General features: G+C 45.4%; 1 protein-coding gene across 1 annotated transcript in view; it reads left to right on the forward strand.

Annotated features, from left to right (window-relative positions):
• The window catches only part of wdfy3 (WD repeat and FYVE domain containing 3), a 690,816-nt gene that overhangs the window by 206,179 nt on the left and 466,901 nt on the right, over nucleotides 1-17,736 (forward strand). Inside the window, exon 5 of the mRNA XM_070871062.1 lies at nucleotides 9,908-10,017. Within this exon, the coding sequence (XP_070727163.1) occupies nucleotides 9,908-10,017 (110 nt within the window). The remainder of the gene's footprint in view (nucleotides 1-9,907; nucleotides 10,018-17,736) is intronic.

The raw sequence follows: 17,736 nt of genomic DNA on the forward strand, positions 1-17,736 counted from the left end.
AAAAATGTAAAAGATACAAGTTAAGTAAATTAGTGAAGGAACATATGCGAAATGTATGCACATAAGAGAGACTAATGGAAGGGCAGATTTATAGTAAAGGGAGACAAAGGCCCCAATTTTAACTTGGGGCCAGATCTTGGCAGGTGAAGTTAGAAAGTGCTCCAGAAATGAGGCTACTGGATCATTCCCCCAGGGTCCCATAATTGGTGGGGGAAAAGTTTGCGGCCGGGGTATCCTGAGCTTTTGTTATGTGGCTCGGAGGGGAACTCCTGCTTCTCTTGGCGCCACGAGGAGAATTTTTTTTTTTAAAGTTTAAAATTTTACTTTTTGGTCATTTTCTGTCCCCGATTATTTTTGCCAGTGAGTTGGTCTGGCAAGAAACTCATTGCTGTTTCCTGCTCAGGCTGCATAGGAAAAATTGCAGTTGGGTCCTGAGTATGTCACCGGTAATGATATGCGTATGTCAAAAAGAACTAACAACGAAAGTGCATGACAACCATACAAAGAGGGAAAGAAAATGGAAAACAAACAAAGACATATCTAAGGATGCAGTTTGAATTAGATAGTGGAAGATAAACAGCAATATCTTAGGCAGTCGCCCGGAGTCGTGGATGACTTGCTTCCACACTAATGAATTCTTAGGTGACTAATGAGTCCAATGCGGGATCTACGGACTCTTAACAGATGGGGCAGGTGGTGGCTGAAAGGATGAATGGGTGGGGTGCTTGGTTTGTCGTACGCTCCTTCTGCTGTTTGTACTTGGCTTCTGCATGCTCCAGACGAAGAAACTCAGTGTTCGGCACCTTCTCGAAAGCTTCTCCCCGACTTTGAGCGGTCTTGGGCCAGGGATTCCCAAGAGTCGATGGGGATGTTACATTTTTTTTTAAAGAGGATTTGAGGGCGTCCTTAAGCGCTTTCTCTGCCCTCCTGGGACTCTGTTGCCGCAACGGAGCTCAGAGTAGAGTGCTTATTTCGGAAGTCTTGTATCAGGCATGCGGACAATGTGGCCCGTCCATCGGAGCTGATTGAGCGTGATCAATGCCTCGATGCTGGAGATGTGGGCTTGAGAGAGAACACTGATGTTGGTACACTTATCCTGCTAATGGATTTGCAGGATTTTGCAGAGGCAGCGTTGGTGGTACTTCTCCAGTTGCCTCCTGTACATTGTCCATGTCTCTGAAGCATATAGGAGGGCTGGTATCCCTACTGCTCTGCAGACCATGAGCTTGCTGCCGGGTTTGAGATCTTGGTCGTCAAACAACAATATAACTACATAGAGAGATACCATTTAAAATCTAATTGTTATCTGCAAGCAACATCACAAGCTATATCCACTGATATTTTGTGACAAACATTTTCTCTTTCACTAGAATCATAGAAATATAGAATGATACAACACATTAGGAAGTCATTCGGTCCATCGTGCCTGTGCTGGCCATTTGCTAGAGATATCCAATTAGTCCCACTCCCCTGCTCTTTCCCTGTATTTAAAAAAAAATTCAAGTATTTATCCAATTCTCTTTTGAATGTTACTATTGAATCTCATTCCACCACACTTTTAGGCAGTGCATTCCAGATTATAAAAACTTGCTGTGTTAAAATAATGTTTCATGTTCTTTTGCCAATCACCGTAAATCTGTGTCCTCTGGTTACTGACCCATAAGAACATAAGAAATAGGAGCAGGTCATTTGGCCCCTCCAGCCTGCTGCGCCATTCAATAAGATCACGGCTGATCTGATCTTGGCCTCAACTCCACTTCCCTGCCTGTTCCCCATAACCCTTGCCTCCCTTATCGTTCAAAAATCTGTCTATCTCCACCTTAAATATATTTAATGACCCAGCCTCCACAGCTCTCTAGGGTAGAAAATTCCAAAGACTCACGACCTTCAGAGAAGAAATTCCTCCTCTCCTTTAAATGGGCGACCCCTTATTCTAAAACTATGTCCCCTAGTTCCAGATTCCCTCACAAGGGGAAATATCCTCTCTGCATCTACCCTGTCAAGCCCCCTCAGAATCTTATACGTTTCAATAAGATCACCTCTCATTCTTCTAAACTCCAATTTGTCCAACCTGCTCAACCTTTCTTCATAAGACAACCCCTTCATCTCAAGAATCAACCTACTGAATCTTCTCTGAACGGCCTTAAATATGGAGACCAAAACTGTACGCAGTACTCCGGGTGTGGCCTCACCAATACCCTGTACAGTTGTAGCAGGACTTCTCTGCTTTTATACTCCACCCCCCTTGCAATAAAGGCCAACATTCCATTTGCCTTGCTAATTACTTGCTGTATCTGCATGCTAACTGTGTTTCATGTACAAGAATCCCCAGATCCCTCTACCACGGCATTTTGTAATCTCTCCCCATTAAAAATAATGATTTGCTTTTTTATTTTTCTTGCCAAAGTGGATAATTTCACATTTTCCCACATTATACTCCATCTCACTGAGCCTATCTAGATCCCGTGGCAGATTATTTGCATCCTCACAACTTGCTTTCCCACCTATCTTTATATCATCAGCAAATTTGGCTACATTACACTCAAGTCCCTTCATCCAAGTCATCAATACAAATTGTAAATATTTGAGGCCCTGTGGCACCTCACTAGTTTGCCAACCTGAAAATGACCCATTTATCCCAACTCTTTTTTTTTTTCTATTAGTTAGCCAATCCTCTCTTCTTGCTAATATATTGTCTCCAACCCCGTGAGCTCTTATCTTCTGCAGTAACCTTTAATGTGGCACCTTATCGAATGCCTTCTGGAAATCCAAATACACGATATCTACAGGTTCCCCTTCATCCAACCTGCTCGTTACATCCTCAAATAACTCCAGCAAATTTGTCAAACATGATTTCCCTTTCATAAAATCATGATGACTCTGCTTGACTGCATTATGATTTTCTAAATGTCTTGCGAATACTTCCTTAATAATGGACTCCAGCATTTCCCAACGACAGATGTTAGGCTAACTGGTCTATAGTTTCTGGCTTTCTCTCTCACTTCTTTTCTTAAATAGAGGTGTTACATTTGCGGTTTTCCAATCTGCTGGAACCACTCCAGAATCCAGGGAATTTTGGTAGATTACAACCAATGCATCCACTATCTCTGCAGCCACTTGTTTTAAGACCCTAGGATGCAGGCCATCAGGTCTAGGGGACTTGTCCATATTTAGTCCCATTAGTTTGCGTAGTACTTTTTCTCTAGTGATTGTTTTACGTTTAGCCTCCCATTAGCTTCTACTGTAAAGACCGATACAAAATATTTGTTCAAAGTTTCTGCCATTTCCCTGTTTCCCATTATTAATTCCCCAGTCTCATCCTCTAAGGGACCAACATTTACTTTAACTACTCTCTCCCTTTTTCATCATCATCATCATAGGCAGGCCCTCAGAATCAAGGAAGACTTGCTTCCACTCTAAAAATGAGTTCTCAGGTGGCTGTACAGTCCAACACGGGAATGACAGTCTCTGTCACAGGTGGGACAGACAGTGGTTGAAGGAAAGGGTGGTTGGGTAGTCTGGTTTTCCTCATGCTTCTTCCGCTGTCTGTGTTTGGTTTCTGCATGCTCTTGGCGATGAGACTCTAGGTGCTCAGTGCCCTCCCAGATGCTCTTCCTCCACTTAGTCTTGGGCCAGGGATTCCCAGGTGCCGGTGGGGATGTTGCACTTTATCAAGGAGGCTTTGAGGGTGTCCTTGAAACATTTCCTCTGCCCACCTGGGGCTCGCTTGCTGTGTAGGAGTTCTGAGTAGGGTGCTTGCTTTGGGAGTCTTGTGTCAGGCATGAGGACGATGTAGCCTGCCAACGGATTTGGTCGAGTGAGGTTGGTGCTTCGATGCTGGGGATGTTGGCCTGATCGAGAACACTGACGTTGGTGCATCTATCCTCCCAGTGGATTTGCAGGATCTTGCGGAGGCAGCGCCGGTGGTACTTCTCCAGCGCTTTAAGGTGTCTACTGTATATGGTCCACGTTGCAGCCATATAGGAGGGCGGGTATCACTACTGCCCTGTAAAGCATAAGCTTGGTGCCAGATTTGATGTCCTGGTCTTCAAACACCCTTTTCCTTGGGCGATCGAAGACTGTGCTGGTACACTGGAGGCAGTGTTGGACCTCGTCGTCGATGTCTGCCCTTGCTGATGGTAGGTTCCCGACGTATGGGAAATGGTCCGCGTTGTCCAAGGCCGTGCCATGGATTTTAATGACTGTGGCGGCAGTGCTGTGAGGCGGGGTCAGGTTGGTGGAGGACCTTTGTCTTACGGATGTTTATTGTAAGACCCATGCTTTCACGCGCCTCGGTGAAGATGTTGAAGATGGCTGGGAGTTCGACTTCAATGGTTGCAGACGCAAGCGTCGTTCGCGTACTGTAGTTCGATGACAGAGGATGGGACGACCTTGGGTCTAGCCTGGAAGCAACGAGTGTTGAACAGGTTCCCATTGGTTCTATAGTTTAGATCCACTCCCAATCGGGGAGCTTGTTGAGAGTGAGATGGAGCATTGCAGCGAGGAAGATAGAGAATCGCATTGGCGCGATAACGCAGCACTGCTTGACCCCAGTCCAGACATGGATTGGGTCTGTGGTGGATCCGTTGGTCAGGATCACAGCTTCCTTTTTTATATACGTGTAGAAGCTCTCACTGTTTTTATATTTCTTGCTTGCTTACTCTCATAATCCATCTTCTCTCATTTTTTTTGTCGTCCTTTGCTGATTTCTAAAATGTCTCAATCCACTGGCCTTTCTTTAATCTTCGCAACATTGTATGCCTTTGTTTTCAGTTTGATACCATCCTTTACTTCCTTACTTAGCCACGGATAGTTTATCCTTCTCTAGAGTCTATGGGCCCGAGTTTCCGCCCTCTGGAAAAACGGCGCATCTTGATAAGGTGCGGCAACTTTCTGGAAGGAAAAGGGCGCCGAAAACTTACCTTGTGATTCTCCGGTCTCCTCAGGGCGTCTTCGTGCTCGGTGTGGTGCAGCACAAGGTGACGGGGGCGGAGCCAGGTCCCGGCGCTGAAAACAGTGCCAGGACCTCTGCACATGTGCGCTAGAGCGTATGCTCATGTGCAGTAGCTCCAGGCTCCCGAGGCAGTGTGGGAGGGGCCTGAAGCACGCCGCCCCTAGCCCTGGCCGAATGGGCTCACCGGGGCGGCGAAGATTGAATTTGGGCCTCCCTCCTCTTCAGCTTCAGCTCCCCCTCCCTTGCGTTCAGGTCCCGCTCCGGCTCTCTCTCCTTCCCCCTTCCCCACCCTCTAATCTTCCTCCCCCCTCTGACACTCCTCCCACCCCTCCCCTCCGTCCCTCCCTCTTCCTCTTCCTCTTTCCTTCTTCCCCCCCCCCCCCCGCCCTCCCCTTTGGTGTCGTCGCCCCCCCCCCCCGCCCTCCCCTTTGGCGCGTCGTCGTCCCCCGCCCTCCCCTTTGGCGTCCCCCGCCCTCCTCTTTGGCGCCCTCCATTCCTACCCCCACCCCTCACTGTCAGAAACACAGAGAGACAATGACAGAGAGAAACACTGGGGGGCCCTGTCCCATCACGCTGTTGGAGGGCTCCCGGTGCTTCAGTCGGTGAGTAGAAACTTAATTTTTTATTTTTTTTTAATTAATTTTTTGTTATTGATTTTTTTTATCATTTGTTATTGATGATGGCTCTTTATTTGTAAAAATGAAGTGTTTAATATTTGTAAACTTCCCTTCACCCCCTGCCCCCCCCCCCCCCCCCCCCATCTCTTGTTCCCTACGTTTGATTTCTAAGTGTAGGCAAGGTTTTTCTGAGCATACAAAAATCTACAGTTACTCCATTCTAAGTTAGTTTGGAGTAAGTTTTCGCTGCCTAAACTTGCAAAACGGGCGTAAGTGGCTGGACACGCTCCCTTTTGGGGAAAAAAAAATCTGTTCGAAAATGGAACTATTCTAACTCACTAGAACTGGAGCAAACTAAATGCCGAGAATTGCAATTTCTAAGATGCTCCATTCTAAACTAGTTGCTCCAAAAAAAAGGAGCAACTCAGGCCGAAACTTGAGCCCTTTCTTTCTCACTGGAATATATCTTTGCTGAGAGTTATGAAATATCTCCTTAAATGTTTGCCACTGCTTATCGACCATCTTGCCCTTTAATCTATTTTCCCAGTACACATTAGCCAACTCTGCCTTCAACTCTTTGTAATTGTCTTTATTTAAGTTCAGGATACTCCTTTGAGACCTAGCTTTCTCATCTCAAACTGTATTTGAAATTCTACCATGCTGTGATCGCTCTTTCCAAGAGAATTCTTCACTACGAGATCATTAATTAATCCAGACTCATTGCACATTACCAGATCCTAAATAATCTGCTCCCTGGTTGCTTCCACAACATATTGTTCCAAGAAACCATCCCGCATACTGTCCATGAACTCTTCCTCAAGGCCACCTTTGCCAATTTGATTTGTCCAATCAATACGAAGATTAAAATCGCCCATGATTATTGCCGTAGCTTTCTTACAAGCCTCCATTATTTCTTGATTTCTAATCTATCCTACAGTGTGGCTACTGTTAGGGGGCCGATAGACTATTCTCACCACTGACGACTTCCCCTTATTATTTCTTGTCTCCACCCAAACTGATTCTACATCTTGATCTTCTGACCCAATATCATTTCTCTCGACCGCACTGATCTCATCCCTTATTAACAGAGTTACCCCACCTCCTATTCCTTTCTGCCTATCCTTCTGAAATGGCAAATACCCCTGAATATTCAGTTCCCAGCTTTGATCACCTTGCAACCATGTCTCTGTAATGGCAATCAGATCATACCCTTTTATTTCTATTTATGCCGTCAACTCATCTATCTTGTTATGAATGCTACGTGCAATTAGATGGAGCTTTTAATTTACCATTTTTCCCTACTCTGACCCAACTTTCTGATGCACTCTTATGTTTATACGTCCCTTCCGGTCACACTCTGGTTTTCATTACCCCTATTATTATCCTGCACTATTGCCATCTCCTTTCTCTTTGGCTTTTTAAATTTCTGCTCATCTGATCCCTCTTCCACTGGAAACAGTTTCTCCTTAAATGGAAGGAGAGTAAAAAAACGAGGAAAGTAATAAAAAAAAACAAATGTTCAAACGTAACTTTTTGGTCATTTTCTTGTCCCCAATTATTTTCGCTGGTGCGTTGGTCTTGGTAGTAAACTTGCTGCTGCTTCCTACTCCGGCTGCCTAAGAAAAATTGCAGTCGGATCCTGAGTTCATGATCTTGAACATCTCCATCAAATCTCCTGCCGCAAACTTTTTCCCCACCAATTATGGGACTCTGGGGGATTGACCCAGTAGCCTCATTTCTGGAGCGCTTTCTAACTCGCATCACCATTCACTTGTCAAAATCTGGCCCCGAGTTAAAATTGGAGCCTTTGTCTCCCTTTTGCTATAAATTAGCTCTTCCATTAAGTTTATTAGGTGTTCAAGTTCATGATTTTGAACACCTCTATCAAATCTTCTCTTGACCTTCTTTGCTCTTACGAGAACAATCCTAGCTTATCCAGTCTCCCCACATAACTCCAAGTCCCTCATACCTGGTCCCATTCTAGTAAATCTCATCTCTTCACCCTCTGAGGCCTTGACATCCTTGCTAAAGTGTGATGCCTGGAATTGAACACAATACTCTCGACGAGACCTAGCTAGCGTTTCATAAAGGTTCAGCATAACTTCCTTGCTTTTGTACTCTCTTCCTCTATTAATAAAGCCAAGGATCCCATATGTTTTTTTTTTAGCAATCTTATCATTTTGTCCTACCACCTTGAAAGATTTGTGTACAACACACCCAGGTCTCTGTTAGTGCACCCCCTTTAAAGCAGTACTGTTTAGTTCATATTGCCATTACTCATTCTTCCTACCAAAATGTATCGCTTCATACTTACTGCATTAACTGTCTGCCCATTTCACAATACTCCAGCTGAGGCTCAATCAGTGATTTGTGAAGTTCTAGCATGATCTATTTGCTTTTATATTCTATGCCTCTATTTGTAAACCTAAGTAACTTATGCTGTTCTAACCACCTTATATCAACTTGCCCTGCCACCTTTAAGGATTTGTGTATATGGACACCAAGGTCTCTGCTCATGTACACTTTTCAAAATCGTGCCATTTACATATTAGTCCTCCCAAAATGTATCACTTCACACTTCTCTGCATTAAATTTCATCTCCCATGCTTCTGCCCATTTAACTATCCTGTCCGTCATCCTGGACAGAATGATACCTGGACTCCAGGAGTTAAAATACAAGGAGAGATTACACAAACTGGGGTTGTATAGAAGTATAGAATCATAGTAATTTACAACACAGAAGGAGGCCATTTCGGCCCATCATGTTCGCACCGGCCGACCAAGAGCTATCCAGCCTAATCTCACCTTCCACTTCTTGGAATTTAGACGGTTAAGGGGTGATTTGATCAAAGTTTTTAGGATTTAAGAGGAACAGATAGGGTAGATAGAGAGAAATTATTTCCACTGATTGAGGAGTCTAGGACTAGAGGGCATAGTCTAAAAATTAGGGCCAGACGTTTCAGGAATGAAATTAGAAAAAACTTCTACACACGGTGGCAGATGTTTGGAACTCTTTTCTGCAAATGGCAATTGATGCTAGATTAATAATTTTAAATCTGAGATTGATAGATTTTTGTATTGAGTGATATGGAGCAAAGGCGGGTATATGGAGTTGAGTCGCAGATCAACCATGATCTCAATGATTAGCGGAACAGGCTCGAGGGACTGAATGGCCTACTCCTGTTCCCTTGGGGAACACCACAGCAAACTACTTCCCAGTTTTAAAAACATCCATCCACCATCACCCTCTGCTTCTTGTCACTGAGCCGATTTTGTATCCATTCTACCACTTTCCCCTTAATTCCACGAACTTCCATTTTCTTAATATACCTCCTGTGTGACACTTTGTCAGATGCCTTCCGAAAGTCTGTATATACAAAATCAACTGCACTACTTGATCAACCTTCTCTGTTACCTCATCAAATAATTCAATTAAGTTAGTCAGATACTATTTACCTTTAACAAATCCATGCTGGCTTTTTTAGTGCAACCTTCACATCATCCAGTTCCTTTGTGAAGACTGATGCAAAGTACCCATTTAATATTTTAGCCATGTAACCTGCCTCTACATGAAGATTTCCCTTTTAATCCTTAATAGGCCTAACTTTTGACCTAGCCAACCTCTTACATTTTGTGTTTAAAATGTTTTGGGGTTCAATTTAATATTGCCTGTTAATCTTTTCTCGTAAACCCTCTTTGTCTCTTGTGCAGTGTTCCCTGTGCTGCGCATTGCTCCAGGCAACCCATGAAGCCAACTTGACTGCATTTCAATGTAAAAACTGCATAGGTGTGGTATTTGGAATGGCCCGCGCAGCCCGCAGGACCAAAAGAATTCGTGAACATGGCTCCCGTGTTAACTTTTTCAATTCCCTCTGTACTTTCCATAATCTTGCCTTCATCTGCCAAGGTCCTAAGCTCTGGAATTACTTTCCTAAACCTCGCTGCCTCTCCAACTCTTTCTCCTTTTAAGATGCTCCTTAAAACTTACCTTTTTGACCATGCTTTTGGTCACATGCTCTATTATCATCATGTGTGGCTTGGTGTCAAATTTTGTTTGACAATGCTCCATTGAAGCGCCTTAGAAGGTTTTACTATGTTGAAGGCGTTGAATAAATATAAGTTGTTGCCATTTGCCTCAATTTATGTACAATAAAGCACTTGGATGAGTCTGTTTATTTCTAGCATTTGTAATTGTGATGCTTTGTGACATTAGCATTCTATTCTGCTATGTAATATCTGCATAATTATCATTGTAAGCATTTCCAGCTGCTCTTGAATCTAGTTATTGCCACCATAGTTATTAATGTCTAATGAAGACTTTCTCTTCTGTCAACAGAAGCAGCTAGTCGTGCCATTGTCCAATTTCTGGAGATTAATCAAAGTGAAGAATCAAGTAGAGGTTGGATGCTTCTCACTACAATCAACTTGCTAGCATCTTCTGGACAGGTTAGTTGAAACCCAACAAATAAGGTTAAACAATGTTCAGCAATATGGCTGAATCTTTGCAAGGTTATTTAAGTAAATACATATCACAAGGAATTGTCTTCAAAGTTTGCTAAACCATAAATGTGTACAATGTTTTGGTTTGGTTGATGGGTGTTTGCAATTCCATTATTTGTGAAGCTGAGTTAAGAAATAGCATTTCAAATTTCAAATCTACAATCAAAAACTGAAATGTTGTAGAGCCTGTTTTTATTGAGCATTTGTTTTTTATACTGATAGATCTCATTTAGTGCTCAGAAAAAAATAAGTGTCTCCCTCATCCTGTAACTGACTCTCCTACTCTAATTATTTGTCTCATTGTTTTACATTCATTCATCTCTCTTGCGTCGCTCTCTCTCCCTCTCTTGCTATCATACTTTCATTGTTTTTTTATTTTTTTCTGATTCTTTTTCCTTAATTTATGATTTATTTATGTCAGAAAAAGACATTTCTTTTAAAATAAATCTGCATCTTTGATCCAATTAAAACTACTATGGCAGTGATTGTGAGCATTGCTACAAAGGTTTTTTTTTTCCAGCTTGCACACCTGTTTACAAAAATTATTTAATCTGACCTCATTCCTGGATTATTTCCTGAGCAGTCACAGGGAAGTTTACTTTGCAATCAAATTGTGTTAATGTGATAAGTCTTGATGGGCTATCCATCTTCAAAATCACAAGCTACGGTCAGAGGTGGGCCTGGCTTTAGTGAGTGGAGCAGAGACAAGCCTGTACCAAGGCAACACTTGTGGCTCTGATGCCTGGAGACACAGGGACACCTTAAGGGGGAGTCTGTGTTACAGCCTGGAGAGAATAGGGAGACTAGGGCTTGACAACAGGGAGATTGGTTGCACTCAGCAGATAGGAAGAGGCAAAATGTCAGTTTGAACGAAGTGGGAGTGCAGAGATTTTGGTCAAGACTCCTAATGGAGCTGGGCAGACATACTTGGTTTAGAGCTAGTGAGTCCTGAGTGAATGCAAACGTTGTTGCTTACTCTGTTGTGGGATGAAGTGTTTCCCCCTCAAAATTGACTCATCAGTCATTTAAAAAAATTATTTAAAACAGATGTTTTCCCTTGAAAGTTTAATTTCCTTATTTGGTTTTGCTACAATCAAAACAATTAATATTCTCTTTCTGATTGTGTTTACTATCTTCCAATTTATAACACTATATTTCAACAATTTTAAATGACAACCACCAATTACAACTTCTATAGCATAACCCCCGAATGTAGTAATAGTTTCTTCATGTAATATTGAACCGGATACATGTGTCTTTACGCATGTATGTCTTCAATCTCTCCAAGGGCAAACCGAGTTAATGATAATTAGTTGAGGCAAGGCTTGATATAAATTCATTAAACTGCTTTGTTTCAGTCAGAAAAAATGCAGAACCATGATTTAAATTGGGTTCACTTCTTTCCATCAATACTTGCCTTTGTGCAAGAATATAAAAATAATGAACACACTTCAGTGGGTAGTTTACTTGATTTAAGCAGAATAAATTTTTTTGCAGCCCATAGTAGAGCTTCTATCCTTGCAGTCTCCTGTTATTTCAACCTCCTCGTTATAACTGTTTCAAACTGCATGCCTGCTTCACGCATTCGCATCTCTGTTTCCCCAAAATCTGACTCCAGTGTTAGCTTTTAGTCAAACTTGTGGTGTATGTAGCACACAAATCACTGACTTCACACGGTCTGGTGTAAATCTAACTGCTGTGACCGTCGTCCTTTATTGTTCAGCTCCAGAGTGCCTCTCAGGTGTGGTGGTCAGCCTTTTATAGTGCCTGTTGCAGGTACTTCCAGGTTTCCCACCACAGTGCCCTCTGTGGTGTAGCATTGTGCTTACATTACATTTAAGGTACCAGGACGATACACACATCAATACATAACATCACACTTCCCCCCCCCCCCCCCCCCCCCATCAGGACGCAGGACGATGATACACACATCAATACATAACATCACACTTGTCCAACGGAAGGCAGGTAGGCATAGACAGTGCATTAGTATGGTACATGTTATCTGGTACATTAACTAGTTATTGACTGGTAATGGATCCCTGATTTCCTTGTTAGCCCTTATCATTAATTGTACTTCATATCCATTATTTTACACAAATACAGTAGTCATTCAGCATAAAAAAATTAATTCTTATTATAAATTCGCCATCTCACATTAACATAGCTCATTTTAGACTCGCTCTGCCTTACAGAAGTCCTTTGTGGGGACCACCACATGGTAAGGCCCTTTTAAGACTCCCAGGTGCATTTCCTTTTTAAGGCGCCAGCTTTGATGCAGGAGGGTTCCACGAGGCTTCTCCTTGGGCGCCGCCATCTTTGATGCTCTGGACCGAGGCCGCCGCCATCTTGCTCTCCGCCGCTCCGGATGCCCTCCGCCACCACCTGACTTGCCGCCTCTCCTGCGGCCGTCGTCGTCGCTTCTCCGGTGGCCACAGTAGCCGCCTCCCCTGCAGTCGTCGTGGCCTCTCCAGCGGCCGCACTTGCCGCCTCCCCCGCGGCCTCCGTAGTGGCCGCCGACCGCCAGCTGCTGCCGCCGCCCGACTTGTGGCCGCCAACCTCCAGCTGCTGCCGCCGCCCGACTCTCCCTCTGCGTGGGCCCCTCCGATCCGCTGGCCATCGTGGATCCCTCGCACCCCGCCGGCTCACCCCCCAGGCCCCTCTCTGCAGGGCTGCTTACCTGTGGGGGCTGAGGCTGCAGGATCTCAGTGTGAGGTCTGGGGCTTGCTTTGCTTGACTGGGTGGATTGAGGCTCCAGCTCGGTCAGCGCTGCTCTCTGGGGACCCAGGGCATGGCAGCACCCCGGGGAGCAGCAGCCTGTGGAGTGGTGAAGTCTTCCCAGCTCCCACGGACCGTCCCCATCCACTTCCGGCCGAGGTGTGTCGGCCCATCGCCTGCAATGACCCACAAAGGTAAACCGTGCGTCTCGTCCCCGTGGGATACCTGCACCATCGCTCTGCTAAGAACAGGTATTAGTTCCCTGGTGTAGGTACGCAGCTTCGTTGTGACCAGGACCAGCTTGGGTCGTGCAGCTGGGTTATTCCACAGTTTATCAAAAGTTCTCCGACTCATCAACGATGGACCCGATCCCGTGTCCACTTCCATACTCACAGGGACTCCGTTAATTTTTACTTCCCTTATCACTGGGGGCAAATCGTCGGTACACGTGTACAGTCCAAACACCTCATCATCTTCTGCCTGCTCCTCGCTGGATGGTGGATCATCCCCCATCTCCTCAGCCACATGGTGAGTGCGATTTCTTTTACACATACGCTGAAGGTGGCCTTTCGTGTGACAGGTATTGCACATGTACTCCGCAAACCTGCACTGTGAGCCCAATGGCTTCCTCCACAACGCCAGCATGGTGCTGCTTGATTGGCCCCTCTCAGCGGACTCTGAGTTCCAGGACCCCGAGGTCCGTGCTCTCTGCCCGAGACAGAGCACGTTCTGCAGTTTTGTCCGTGGTGGGTGCTATCCTGTGGACAGTGCCTGCCGTGTTCGAGACTGTGTGGATTATTTGCTTGGTGCTGCAAGTCGAGGTCATATGTGCCCGGCTGATGGTGATGGCTTTTGTCAGGGTGACTGTGGGTTCCGTGGCTAACAGCTTGTGAAGGAGGCCCTCGTGGCCAATCCCCATAACGGAAACGTCCCGTAACGCCTCGTCAAGGTGTGCGCCAAAATCACACTGTGCCGCGAGTCTCCTGAGGTCCGCAGCATATTTGGTGACATCCTGGCCCCCAGGTCTGCAGTGATGGTAAAATTTGTATCTGGCCGTGAGGATGCTCCTTCGCTTTCAACTTGTCACGAATGAGTTCAGTCAGCTCCTCGTATGACTTGTCCCTGGCGCTCCCGGGTGCCAGCAAATCGCTGACGAGACAGTAAACCTCATCTCCACAACTGGAGAGCAATATCGCCTTATGCTTATCTCTCATTGCGTCCGTGTTCTCCGTCAGGTCGTTTGCTGTGAAGTAGTACTCGAGCCTTTCTGTGAAGGCCTCCCAATCATTGCCCACAGTAAAATCCTTTAGCGAGCCCAGAGTAGCCATAGTTGCGTGGAGTTCGTCCGCTTCCTTGTCGCCAATGTGGTGTATGTAGCACACAAATCACGGACTCCACACGGTCTGGTGTAAATCTAACTGCTGTGACCTTCGTCCTTTATTGTTCAGCTCCAGAGTGCCTCTCAGATGTGGTGGTCAGCCTTTTATAGTGCCTGTTGCAGGTACTTCCAGGTTTCCCACCACAGCGCCCTCTGTGGTGCAGCATTGTGCTTGCATTACATTTAAGGTACCAGGACGATACACACACCAATACATAACATCACAAAACTGACGGCAACTTTCTCTCTCTACTTCCCCACAAGTGACCAGCCTAACTTGGCAATGATCCGTTTTGGGATTGTCTCAAGTGTAATAAGCATAAACGATCACTGGAATGTCAAATGATCTTTCATTGTCTCCTGGACGCAAGTCCAGATACAAAAGACAAAATACTGTGGATGCTGGAAATCTGAAATATAAACTCAAAATGTTGGAAATACTCAGCAGGTCAGGCAGCATATATGGAGAGAGAGAGAAACAGGTTAACGTTTCAGGTCTGTGACCCTTCATCAGAACTGGAACATTTAGATGCAACAGTACAGGTGCAGGGAAAGGGTGGGGAGGGGAGAAGGAAAAAACAAAAGGGAAGGTCTGTGATCGGTTGGAAGGCAGGAGTGATTTAAATGGCCAAAGGGATGATGGGGCAAGGCAAAATGGGGTGGTAATGGGCATCTAAAAAAAACACAAGATGGGTCTAGAGAAGGTGTAAATGGCAATAGGAGAATCATTACCAGCACCTGCTGTCCAGAAAAATGGGAGCAGTGGTTATGATTTGAAATTGTTGAACTCTGTCGAGTCCGGAAGGCTGCAAAGTGCCTAATCGAAAGATGAGGTGCTGTTCCATTGAGCTTCATTGGAACAGTGTAGAAGGTCGAGAACAGAGAGGTCAGTGGGGCGGAGAATTAAAATGGCAAGTGACCAGAAGCTCAGGATCATGCTTGCATACTGAACGGAGGTGTTCAGCAAACTGGATCACCCAATCTGTGTTTGGTCTCCCCAATGTAGAGAAGACTGTATTGTGAGCAGTGAGTAAAATTTACTAACTTGAAAGAAGTACACACAAATCGCTGCTTCACCTGGAAGGAGTGTTTGGGGAAGGGAGGAGGTGAAAGGGCAGGTGTTCCATCACCTGCGCTTGCATGGGAAGGGGCGCGGGTGCTAGGAGTGATGGGAGTGGACCAGGATGTCACAGAGGAAACGGTCCCTTCGAAATGTTGAAGGAGGAAGATATATTTGGTGGTGACATCGCGCTGGAGGTGGCAGAAATGGTGGAGGATTATCCGTTGAATGTGGAGGCTAATTGGTTGGAAGGCAAGACAAAGGGAGCCCATTCGTGGTTCTGGGAAGGGGCTAGATCAGAAATGTGGGAATATAACAGGCATGGTTGAGGGCCCTGTAGCCACAGTGGAAGGGAATCCTCGGTTGAGGAAAAAGGAAGATGTATCGGAAGCACTTGTGTGGAAGGTGGCATCGTCGGAACAGATGAGGCGGGGATGGAGAAACTGTGAGAATGGAATAGAGTCCTTGCAGAAAGCTGGGTGGGAGGAAGTGTAATCAAGTGGCTGAGAGAGTAAGGGCTTATGGTAGATATTGGTTGACGGCCTGTCCCCAGAAATGGAGACGGAGAAGTTGAAGAAGGGAAGGGAAGAGTCAGAGATGGACCATGTGAAGTCGATGGAGGATTGAAACTTTGATGCAAAGTTAATGAAATTTTCCAGTTCGGGGCGAGAGCAGGAAGTGGCACTGATACAGTCATCAATGTGCCAGTAAAAGAGGTGAGGGAGGGGACTGGAGTAGGACTGGAACAAAGATTGTTCCACATAGCTCATAAAAAGACAGGCATAGCTCAGACCCATATGTGTTCCCATAGTGACACCTTTTATTTGGAACCAGAGGAGGGTGGTGATGGATGGGGACTTGTTGGACTTCAAGGAAGAAGTGGAGGGGGCCCGTAGGCCATCCTGGTAGGGGATGGAGGTGTAGAGAGACTGGATGTGCACGGTGAAAGGGAGACAGTTGGGGCCAGGAAACTGTTGAAGTGGCATTGGTGTCAGAAGAGTTGCGGATGTCGGTGGGAAGAGATTGGACAAGGGGAAAAAAAATAGAGTTGAGATAGGAAGAAATAAGTTCCATAGGGCAAGAACAGGCTGAAACGATGGCTCTGCCAAGGCAGCCCTGTTTGTGGATCTTGGGAAGGAGGTAGCAGTGGGCGTTGGAGGACTGAGGTTGGAGGTCATATGGGGAAGATCTCGAGAGGAAATGAGGCCCCCGATGGTCTAGGAAATGATGGCTTGATATTTAGTGGTGGGCCGTGGTTCGGGAAGATAGGAGGAGATGTGAGAAAGTTGCCGTTCAGCCTCCACATGGTCTGTTCGCCAAACGAATAAAGCGCCGCCCTTGTCAGCAGGTTTAATGGCGATGTCGGGTGGAGCAGAGAGAACGGAGTGCTGCAAATTTGGAAGGAAGCAGATTATGTGAGTGAGGGGTGCAGAGAAAATGAGATGACCACTGTCATGCGTCAGTTGCCAGTGAAAAGATTGAGAGGGCAAGAAGTCAGAGGGAGGGGTCCAGGTGGAATGAGAATCCTGAAGCCGGGATTCTGTACGGGTTTGCTGTACGGCGGTGGGGAGGAGGGGGAACTCCTGGCCAAAGAAGTGGGTGCAAAGGCAATGGAAGAAGGGCTCAACATCGTGCTGAGCTTGAAATTCATTAAGTAAATGTATGAAGCTGAGAGCTTTTGTTGAGGACTGGTCAGAGGGGATAGTGAAAACATGGGAAAGGAGTCGGAGGAAAGTGAAAGGGAAGGAGGATCCAGAAGGGCGTTGGTATCTAAGAGTTGTTGAAACTTGCGGTCCTTGACACCTGGAAGTAAGAAAAAAAGATTTTTGTTAAAGCGCCAAATGAGGCAAAGGATGAAATGGAACTACAGACCAGGGCAACTCTGAAAGAGAGTGAGTTGGTACTGCTGAAGAGAGAGGTCGAGAGATTTCATGTGTCGGTCACAATGTTGAGCGTGGATCTTGGGAAACAGCGAGAGTAGTAGTTCTAGATACGATGAATATAATGCAGATATCTGTAATTCTGGGTGGATCTGGATCATGGGTCCAGATTCCCAATCTGAAACCTAATCCACAACTGCCAGCCATGCTGTCTTGTTAATTTAATGCCTCGAAAGCTATGATTAGCTCAATGGTAGAATTTTTAAGATATATTAAATTGTATTGCACAAGGTTCCCTATTGCAGAATAGTCTGAAGCCCGAAAATGTGACACATACGAGGTATGAAGACCAAGGTGAAAGCGCTTTAGAGAATGGTTGATAATTGAATCAGGGCATATAGACTTAATTCAGTCCCCATTTTTAAGTCATATATTCTGCCCGATTATGTTTCTATTATAAATTCCTATGTCCCCATTTATAATGGAATTTCCTATGTAAACTTGTTTAGCTATAATTACATTCTCCTGCCAGTGGTGGCACATCTGGGGCCTGGCCTAATTTTCAGCCCTTTCAGTGCTCTCTCCTGTGTAGGACTTTACCCTATGGGTTTTGAACACAAAGACTTATA

This window comes from Pristiophorus japonicus, chromosome 2 (genome assembly GCF_044704955.1).
Source record: "Pristiophorus japonicus isolate sPriJap1 chromosome 2, sPriJap1.hap1, whole genome shotgun sequence".
NCBI classification, from domain to species: domain Eukaryota; kingdom Metazoa; phylum Chordata; class Chondrichthyes; family Pristiophoridae; genus Pristiophorus; species Pristiophorus japonicus.